Consider the following 10,286-nt stretch of genomic DNA (forward strand, 5'->3'; position numbering starts at 1 on the left):
ATAAATCTTTTCATTCAACAGGAGGTTCTCATTAAGCAGATCCACAAGGTCAGTGATGATTCATTATTTCATTTGCAAGCACTTTAACGCTTGAATTTCAATATATTCGTCCATAAGTAACTGTCTGATTTTTGCAAATAAAACACTGACTAGGTCCTTTGTGTGTACACAAGCTGGTTACAGTGGTTAACATGTTAATTTTTGTAGATTTCTCACATCATCTAATCTCTTTCAATGTGTGCACACCGGTCACAGTGCAAAAGTACATCTGGTACTGAAAAAACATATTGATTAAGCAGCCAGCCTCTATATGTAAAGGCCATTTTCCTGTGTGTACAAGTCTGCATAGCTCAGCAGTCCTTCACTTTGTGCAGAGCAGTGTCTGTATCTGACCAGTTTTCCTCTTTATATGTTGTATGTATGCAGACCAGTCAATGCATGTGGCTGATGCAGGCCCTGGGCTTCTTGCTCTCCGCCCTGCCAGTGGAGGACATCTTACGGAACCTGCATTCTCTCATCACCCCTTATATCCAACAGCTGGAGAAGCTGGCAGCTGAGACGGTAATGAGGAAGATCCTCATCTAGGGAAATCTTATTCTGTCTTCTGTTGTCCAGTAGAACACAGCCCTAAATTTATTGATCGGCCCCCTAATCAGTAACTTAATCGGGACCAGATATGTTTACAATAATGTGCTGTGTTCCTGATTTACCATTCTTTATCTGCATATAAAGTGCAAAACTTTTTAACACAGCAGGCTCAAGTAGATTTCTTGACTTCATTTTAACCATGTCACAGAGCTCAAATTTATGGTCTTAATTAGGAAAATGATTTGCATTGGAAAAAGTAATGATGGTATAGCCTTTGATTTTTATTTCTCAATACCATTACTTAGGAAACTAATTTTTGTAGTTTTTGCTTTATCTGTGTAATTTTTTGATTTGTGGGTGTGTGTCTGTCTGTTGGGGTGGTCACATGCATGATTATTTGTGCATCACTATTGTGTATGTCAGCATGTCTGCATAGGTCCACTTGACAACTTGTACTTTCCTTGGGGTAGCAGTAATTGCAATAGGGCACATCTTACCTCCCCTTTTCTATATGTGCAGGAGCAAAATATGGGCTTGTCATCGTGGGGGGGAGTGATTAACTTGTTAGTGATTGCTTTCTAATTATGGTTGTTACTCAGAACCGCATTAGGGTTACATTATTGTGATTTGTCAGTGCTAGTTTCTAAGGACCCTTATATGGACTCTAAATGTCTTTAATCTTACAATTTGGAGTTCTGATTTATTCATGTCTCAAAGATGGAAATAATTAAGCAGTATGAGTATGCTTACCTAACCCATCAGAATTCCTTTTTTTTTTTTTCCCCCCCCTCTCTCTCTCTACAGCCCAATCCGTCCAATAAGCTAGCTATCATTCACATTTTGGGCCTCCTGTCCAACCTGTTCACTACACTGGACATCTCTAAACAGGAGGATGAGTTAGGAGAAGGTGTACCCTTGGTCAAAAAGGCCCTCCCCCAGTCAGGCCCCAACCCAGTGAGTCTTCTTCAGGTTTAATTTATTTAACTATATATATATATATATATATATATATATATATATATATATATATATATATATATATAGAATATATACAGTATATATATTTATATTAGTTGCTAAAATTTTTCCATGTTAATTGCTGAACTTCCATAACTGAACTAATCCCTGTGTGTTTCTTGAGGTTGTGGTGGTCCTCCAGCAGGTCTTTGCTCTTATCCAGACTGTCCTCAGCAAGTGGCTCAATGACTCGCAGGTGGTGGAGGTAACTGCAGTTCCTTCCCTCCTTCTGGATTTATTTTTGGTCAGTCACCCACACTTGCTCACTCTTTCTGTGCCATGCTTTGTTTCTCAGGCTGTATGTGCCATTTTTGAGAAATCTGTGAAGACTCTTCTACAAGATTTTGCCCCTATGGTGTCCCAACTAAGTGAGATGCTTGGTCAGATGTATAGCACCATCCCACAGGCTTCTGCCCTGGACCTCACACGTCAGGTCAGCTTGGCCTTTATACCCTAATACTATTATGATGTGATGCATCTGGTCAGTTGCAAAATCATTTCCACAAATGGGGATTTACTTACTCTCATTTAGGTTAGTCACATTCTTTAACTAGTTTCAAGGATGGCATGTCAGATAAGCCTGTATGGAGGAATGCACCTTTCAGCTGAGACCTTATATGCCAGATAAAAAAAACTTCTGTTTGTCATATTTGCACAGAAGAACTCCACAAGTGATCCTTTTCCAGCAATCTGATATCTTTTGTTATTTGTCATCTTTTGCAGTGTGTGTAACTATACTTTGTGTCCTTGTCTTTCAGATGGTCCATATATTTGCCAGTGAAACTGACTACTTTCCCCCTATCAAGGCTCTTTTTGAATTGGTCACCTCTGTCACATTATCCATCTTTCAGCAAGGTATGAAGTCACAGAAGGAATCTGGGGTGGAGGTTGTGTTTTGCTTTGATTGCTGAGGGAATGGCCAGAGTATTTTAGTAGGCAAAAATGTTACTGAATTGACTGAAGACCCTGCTCTCTGGGAGAACTTTTGCTTTGTTAAAGGTACCCGATGATCTGAGGAAGAGGTCTGCCTTAATCAAGTCCGAGTCTTCTGTATGTGGGGTTTTGAGAGAAGTTAAAATAATGAACATGAAACGCTACAGAGATAAATTGTTGAAGACCGTTTCTATGTAACCTGCATTTTTCTCTTATCAGTACAAGCAAATTTATAACAGCAAGCTGTTGCATGGAACCTCAAGTTCAATCAGCTATTCACTTATTTCTGTAAATGTGCACAGTACTATTGAAAACGCATTACTGATTTTTCTTTATCACTGAAAATGAAGAAAATCCACAAGTGCTATTAGTTATCTGTCCAGAGGAGCTTTTGGAAGACGTCCCTGAGTTTGACTACTGCATAGCTCGTGTTGGGTACTTTCTGTTAGGTCTGTCTTTGAAGACGCACCTGCCCGGTGCTTCCACTCCCCACTCTTCCTGAAACGAACTGGCAATGAACGGGAGAGTCTGATTAATTCTTTTTTTTCAGCAGGGTCCCCTGGATGAGTTTTATGAGCAAACTGTGTTTCTGAACAAGGTTTTGTTTGGAATGTGGGAACAGCTCTGGGGGGGGCTGGGACGCCCCGTCACATCTTGCCTTAGTCATGAGAGACATGGGGTTTACTTGGGGGCCTGAGTGCACCCATTAATTTTTTTTTAGGAGTGCGAGTTTCCATTGAGCTTGCAAAGATGCTAACAACAACAAAAAAAAAAAAAAAAAAGCTGACAGTAACAGGTGCCTCCTTGGGGTCCCACTCCAAACCCACTTCTGTTCTTTTAGGTTTCTTCTTTTTCTCTTGTTACTTCTTTTTGCGTTCTTCCAAACAGACTCATGTTTCTGTCTGTTTCTGTTTCCTTTTCCCAAGACTGCTTCCAAAGCTTCACATGCCTGTCCCCGACTCCTCCCCTCTTTTACTCACGTGTGCAATTATTTCAATGATTTATTTTTGTTTCCACATGACTGTTAAATCTGTTCAGTTGCTGTTTGTATTATTCTTATTATTATTTCTTAAGTTACATCTTTATTATGTTTTAGGGCCCAGGGATCATCCTGATATTGTTGATTCATTTATGCAACTCCAAGCTCAGGTGTGTTTTTGGTTTCTTATTTCATTCACTTTCAGTTTCTCTCTCTCTCTCTCTCTGTCTTTCTTTCTCTCTGTCTCTTTCCCTCTTTTGCTCATTCTTTCTCTCCTCTCTGTCCTCTGTTTGGGTCTTTAGGGGACAACCACTCTGGCAGGGCCATGAAACTGACCCATGGTCTTGCTGTTGGGAGATCAACCGAAACCCCAGTATTGGGAGCAAAAACAATGTTTCTTGCTCCACTTTGGAATGTGTGTGGACTTTCAGGGGGTAGGAATAGACCCAGTTCCTTTATAATTAACTGAACTGCCTTGTGGACGTACATTGAGACTTGTCTCTCATTCAAGTAGTTGTGGTGGAAATTTGCAAAGGAGCATTTTTCCTTTAAGGCAGCAATTTACTGTATAAGTCAGAACAGGCCAGACAGCAGCATGTTGGCAAAATTGCTTGATGTTGACCAGCGTGTACTGGCTAAATGCACTCCGAAGGAAAGCACCAGTGCCACAGCAACCCGGCTTGCTGTCGGTTTCCTTAAGACACAAGCTGTTAAACAATGAATATGTTCCGAGTGAATCCATTTAGTATATAAGCTCTTCCTCCTTTAAACCAGTAACAATTCTTACTGTAAAAAATGTTTCATTCTCACTTTGTGGGTCTGCATTGTTCATAGATTGTTGTGTAACTTATGTGTATATGAATTTAACAGCACAGATTTCAAAATAATTGGTACGTGAGCAATGACTTCCCATCCAAATGATTAAAGCTGCAAGAAGCTTTTCATCCTGCTGCTCTGCTGCTCTCATGGGCTGTAGATTTTGCCCTCGGTGCTGAGTTCTGTAACTAAGTAGAAGCATATATCCACCATTTTAGGCTGCCTGGTAAATGTAATATCAAGGGAATAATTCAGGCAAATGGAATATTTTGACTTTTGGAATATTCAGTTTTGAAAATGAGTTCAGTTGTGTACTAAAGCTCTTGGGGGGGATCATTGTCAGGAGATGAGACTCGTGAAGAAAGAAGGGAGATAGGATCTCAGTAATCTCACCTTGGATAAAATTCCTACCCTCTTCTTCCAAGTCATTCCAACTGTAAATCAAAACCTAAATTAATTAATGAGCAAATTAATTAATTAAAATGAATTGGGCCCTCTTTTGTTCTCTCAAGTTCATTTTTCCTTTGATTTCTGCCTTGGAATAAACCTGAAAATCGTGTCTGACCCTTCCCTTTCTCTCCTCTCATCCTGAATAATTTCCTTAAAGCATCAGTTGTCTTTATTCGTACATGTTACTTATGGATTTCTGTTACATATTCAGTCCAAACAAACCAAAATATTGGAATGGAATTTTAAACAAACCATCATACCTTTAATTTTGACTTAAGTTAAATTTTGATGTTTGAGTTTTCTAATGTGTTCCTTACTTGATTGGTTTACATTTGCGTTTGAACAAGTTATTTTTTTTTTTTGGTTTATTTGTTTGTTGGAAAGCTAGGCTCAGACAGTGAGAGGACAGGTAGGTGAGGCGAGATGAGGCTTGTAACGAGAGGGCTGCACTGATTCCATCTGAGAGAGGGGAAATTTCAGCCTTCTTCAATTGCTCTCTTTTGTAGGCCCTCAAACGGAAACCAGACTTATTTATGTCTGAGAATCTTGATGTGAAAGCTGTGTTCCATTGTGGTGAGTGTTGAGCTCCTGCACGTACCCCTTGCTGTGCAGGCATGGTTGCATGTAATGCTCTTGAGGTCTGTCTCGAATGGGACCTCTTGTCTCTACTGCTTCTGTGCAGGCCACCAGTAAGTATGACGTTGAAGTATCTTGAACTCAAACATTGTGCCATTCCCTTTACTAAGTCCCAGCTTGCACAACACTGTAAACTTCAGACCCCAATGTTAACACACCCTTATAGATATCCCTCTGGTATAAGTTTTGAACAGGCACAGGGCACATATGGGCAATTACTGAACAGCTCATTGCACTGCAAATCAATTGTGCAGAGATTAGAGTGCATGGAAGGCGTTGTGCCAAGGCAAACACCCCAAACACCTTCAGAACTACTCCAGTGCTTAAGCAATGGCCTAAAGTTGTATTATTACTGCTGTAAATGTGCATGTTCCCAACTGCTTATCATGCTTATATAATTGAAATAATATTTAAAATATCTTATTGTATAGTTCTATAAAATACTAATAGTTTAAACTCTCTCAGGAGTGCTGTCACTGAAATTTCCAGAAGCCCCCACTGTCAAATCCACCTGTCTGTTTTTTGTAAGTAATGAGGATTTTCTAATTCCTGTGTTTTTTGTCTTGTGTTCTTGGGGAAAAAATACTGCTGCTCTCCTCAAAGCATACATTTGTTTGCCTTTAAGCTCAAGTATGCTTGTCATCCTGAAGTAGCTGTATTTCATGTGAGCGTTGGCCTGTTTTTGGCTCATGGAGTCCGGAACCATACCTCCTTGCAGACGGAGCTGCTGCCTCACTGTGCAGATGTTCCTTCAGTGGGCCAGGTGGTACAGGAAGAGGGCAAGCTGCTGCTGCAGGCCATCTTGGAGGTAAGGCTCTTCAATACCTTGACCTCAGGACTGTGCATGCTTCATTTCCTCAGAGGGCCAGGTTGGTGAACCTTCATTTTGTTGACCTCCAGGCAATTGGAGGACAGTCGTCCCGCAGTCTGATGGACCAGTTTTCAGAGATCCTGTTCTCTATGAACAAGCACTGCTTTGCACTGCTGACAGTGTGGCTGAAGGAGGTGCTGCAGCGCCCCAACTTCCCCTCCTCTCGGCTCACTGCAGAGCAGAAAGACACTTTCAGCCAACAGATCCTCAGGTGCGCTCTCCGCCACATAAACCCAGACCCATGTGCTCTAAAATGTACATCTGAAAGAAAAGTGTTCAGACTACAAATTGGTTCCAGTGAACAGTCATTACCCATGCATATGTAACTCACAATCTGCGTCGCCTGTCCAAATCCTACGGGCCTTTCTGTAATATTGGTATGATGTTCACCTCTATAAATGCTTACAATTCCTTGTCTATTTTAGTTACTGACAGCTAAGAATGCTATATAAGTTATATCTATTAATATCTATCAACACACACAAACCATTTCTAAGTCACATTCAACATGTGATATCTGGGATACTGATGGTAATAAACATAACAGAAGTTATTGAAAAGGCCAGCTACTAAGGAGTTCTCCTTGTACATATGGAATCCGATAGGGATCATCGCAGCATGTTTACTATGTGCAGTCTGCCACAGATTCTCAAATTTGGGAAAAGAAACATTTGTCTGTACTAATTCTGAGATTGTAGTTACATTGATGCTTTAAGAACGTGTTATTTACAAACTGATTACAGGACTAGCCAAAATCATCACCAGCACAGTATTTAGTATTAATTCCAATTTGGTCTGTGCCATTCAAGAATGATTTGCGTCAAGATTATTTTTGAACACACAATGAGCTCATTGTGTACTGTAGTAAAGCTTACCACAGGCAAACTTTCCCATTCTGGCTGTCAAGGGAGCGAGTGAACAAGCGTCGAGTCAAGGAGATTGTGAAGGAGTTCACTTTGCTGTGTAGAGGACTGCATGGCACGGAGTACGCTGCCGATTACTGAAACAGCACCAGCCCCGACACCAGAACCCAAAGCAGCCCTACAGCCACCTAGACACCTACTACTTCGGTCACATGGGAGCCAAGAGAATCGACACCAAGGAAAGTCAGGGTGACCCCGGGGTGATCCCAGCTCTTCAGTGACCATTCCAGGAGAGCCAAGGCTGAAATGTCTCTGGGTTTTATTAGCATTGAAACCAAAACTACTTCTTCCAGCCGATCTGCCCCTTTCCCATGGCTTTTACCCAGCAGCATGGCTCATCTCCCCTCCTTCCAAATCAAGCTTTCAGCTCTTCTCATTATGGCTCTTCCATGGCTCTGAGCCTATTCTCCTCGTGATATGCATCCATAAGATAAATAGTGATATTTCGCTTATTTTTGGAAAGATCCAAAGACACACACACAGGACTTGACATAGTCATGCCTGCTGCTAACTGGAGAAGACAAATAAAGAGACAAACTTCTTTGTGCCCTGCAGGTCCATGTCTTATTGCATCAATTTGTGCCCCGTCTTTGCTCCTATGTTGCCAAATTGTGAACTGTTATGTGTCCTAGGCTTTTTATATTTTTTTATATTATATAAAGTAGAATTTTAACTGGTTCTTGTAGATATTATAAATTAAGCTGAGATGAGCTAAATCACTACTAATAATCAAAGGAAATGAATTGTACCCCAAATGTAACCATTAAACTTGGAATGATTTAAAGTAATTGATACATGAAAAAAGCTTCTGTCTACACTGAGGACTTTGGGTGGAAATTATTGCAATTGAAGGATCTTAGCTTCCTAACGGAAACAGTGGTGGATCAAACAGCAACAGGAAAGGTTTCCTTGGTTCTGCTGAAGGACGGAGTACAAACCTATCGCTAATTGTTCTACTCTAATAATCTGAGCCCTGTTACAGCAGTTTCTTAGTTCAAAAGCAGAGTTGCTAAGATTTCTGTTCAATAACTGTTAGTGTTTGTATGCCTGCATTTTCACTGGTTATCCAGGCTTTAGCTACATTTTGGACATGTAAAAACACCCTAAATTCCAAATCAACCTCCCCCCTGCCCAATTTAACACCATTTACATCAACACCTGTAGTGCATGAACGGAGTTGTCATTCTCCTTGCTCCTACCTAACGCTATGTGTCCTTGACTGTACCCATTTCAAGCCTGCAAACTTGTAGCATGTATGTTTTTCGGGAGGGGGTTGGTTGGTGACAGTAGCATAGCGTATGTGTGCTTGCACAATATTGGTACAGTAGGGTAATACTTGCTGGAGATTAAAAAGCAGGGGAATGAGGAAAATGTATATTGATTTTTGTATCTGGTTTTAATTTATTAAATATATCTACAGCAGCATGCCTGAGGCTTTTGTATTTATTTTCCATTGCCTGCAGTTGACAGTGTGTGAATATATCCAGTGTATGAAATTAAAATGTTGTGTCATGATTTAGTCTTCATCCAAGCTTATGTTTGATTCCTTGAGTCTAAACCAATGTATACTGGTAAGCAAAAGATAGGAGCCACAATCAGTTCTGCCTGAGAATATCCACAGTTTCCACCAAATTAACGTTAACTTCCCAAGCCAGCCTTCCTGAGGACTTCATTCAGCCTATTGACACCGACTACAGTATCATTGCACCAACATAAAACCGCGTAGAAGCTGAGATGCGAGAAGTTGGAGCAACCAGCCGGTAATTTGTGAAATTTGACGGTCGGCCATTCTGGGGAGCTAGAATCATCAAGGTGTTTTCCACACGTTTCGGACCCTTTCCAGATTTAGGCTCAACACATGCTAGAAAACTCGGTACAATTGCTCTGGACACACATCCAACACCACAGAATTAAAGCTATATTGCATACACTTGCAAGAAGTTGTAATTGTTACAAGCACAAAGCTAAAGGCATAATACTGATTGCTTCAACAAAAATTAGAAAGATTAAAAATCATCTCAGAGGCCTGAGACAGAAGGACAAGACCCATGTGTGATGGCTCTGATGCTGTTGTGTATTCCTCTGTTTAATGAAAGACCTTTGTTTTTGGGGGTTTTTTTAAACCTGTTAGGTGGTTTTGGTAATTTATGGAGCAAATTTCACATCTTCATAAAAGTGAATTTTCATAAAGATTTTATAAAGTAGGCTAAGGGAGTCACATCTGTATGTGTTTAACGGGGAACTTGGATGTAAATATTAGCAAGCTCTCCTATATAGACTTCTGAGTCACAGTATATCATTGCTGTGATGTTTCCAAATGATTTTGATCAGAAACAACAATCAGCAAAAATAAACTGCCTAGTTTTTTTTTTTTTTAACCCCAGGAATAACACATTCAAGCACTTTGCGAATTGCTTACATTACTGTGATAAGTAATTCTGCAGTACATACTCTATAACTCCCTATATCAGTAATAATTCATTGAAAGACTTCTCTGATTCCCTAAATGGAGACGGTCATCACTTCATGAAAGAAACAGGTTTCTGTCTGGGGGTGTCATGGTGGCACCATGAGTAGCGCTGCTGTCTCACATCTCCTGGGTAGTACGAGAGGACTTGGGTTCAATCCCCACTCAGTCTGTGTGGAGTTCGCATGGTCTCTGTGTGGGTTTCCTCTGGGTGCTCTGGTTTCCTCCCACAGTCCAAACACATCCTGTTCAGGTTTCCCCATAGTGTGTGAGTAACACACACATAGAGAGAGTGTGTTTCACTGATGTATGGATGAGTGACAGAGGGTAAGCAGTGTAAGTCACCTTGGTGAATAAGGTGTGTGGGCTGGTAACACTACATAGAGTTCATTGGAAGTTGCTTTGGAGAAAAGTGTCTGCTAAGTGAATAAATGTAAATGTCAAGCAGCTGTTACTTCTAAAACTATGTAGTACAGGAATCTCAGCCATGCTTGTACTCCTATATACCTCCCATTACTGTTCTGTAACTCCTGAGTACTATTGTCAGGTTTTTGGGGAGCAAAAAAATCAACTTGCTCCTCCCTCCCTGGTGTGGTATATCTTTAT

The 10,286-nt window shown here is 40.7% G+C and overlaps 1 protein-coding gene across 3 annotated transcripts in view; it reads left to right on the top strand.

The window, feature by feature from the left end:
* The window catches only part of ipo13b (importin 13b), a 31,937-nt gene extending 23,299 nt beyond the window's left edge, over positions 1-8,638 (top strand). For 2 of the 3 annotated variants that reach the window (XM_029254624.1, XM_029254623.1), the window contains exons 10-21: positions 22-48; positions 427-561; positions 1,393-1,542; positions 1,730-1,810; positions 1,901-2,038; positions 2,364-2,460; positions 3,635-3,687; positions 5,290-5,356; positions 5,885-5,943; positions 6,138-6,227; positions 6,320-6,501; positions 7,198-8,638. In XM_029254624.1, coding sequence (XP_029110457.1) covers positions 22-48; positions 427-561; positions 1,393-1,542; positions 1,730-1,810; positions 1,901-2,038; positions 2,364-2,460; positions 3,635-3,687; positions 5,290-5,356; positions 5,885-5,943; positions 6,138-6,227; positions 6,320-6,501; positions 7,198-7,294 — 1,176 coding nt within the window. In that variant the 3' untranslated portion in view covers positions 7,295-8,638. Of the gene's footprint in view, positions 1-21; positions 49-426; positions 562-1,392; positions 1,543-1,729; positions 1,811-1,900; positions 2,039-2,363; positions 2,461-3,634; positions 3,688-5,289; positions 5,357-5,884; positions 5,944-6,137; positions 6,228-6,319; positions 6,502-7,197 lie in introns of those variants that run through there. The other variant, XM_029254625.1, reaches the window with a different exon arrangement.
* Positions 8,639-10,286: the final 1,648 nt, after the last annotated feature.

This window comes from Scleropages formosus, chromosome 9 (assembly GCF_900964775.1).
Source record: "Scleropages formosus chromosome 9, fSclFor1.1, whole genome shotgun sequence".
NCBI lineage: Eukaryota > Metazoa > Chordata > Actinopteri > Osteoglossiformes > Osteoglossidae > Scleropages > Scleropages formosus.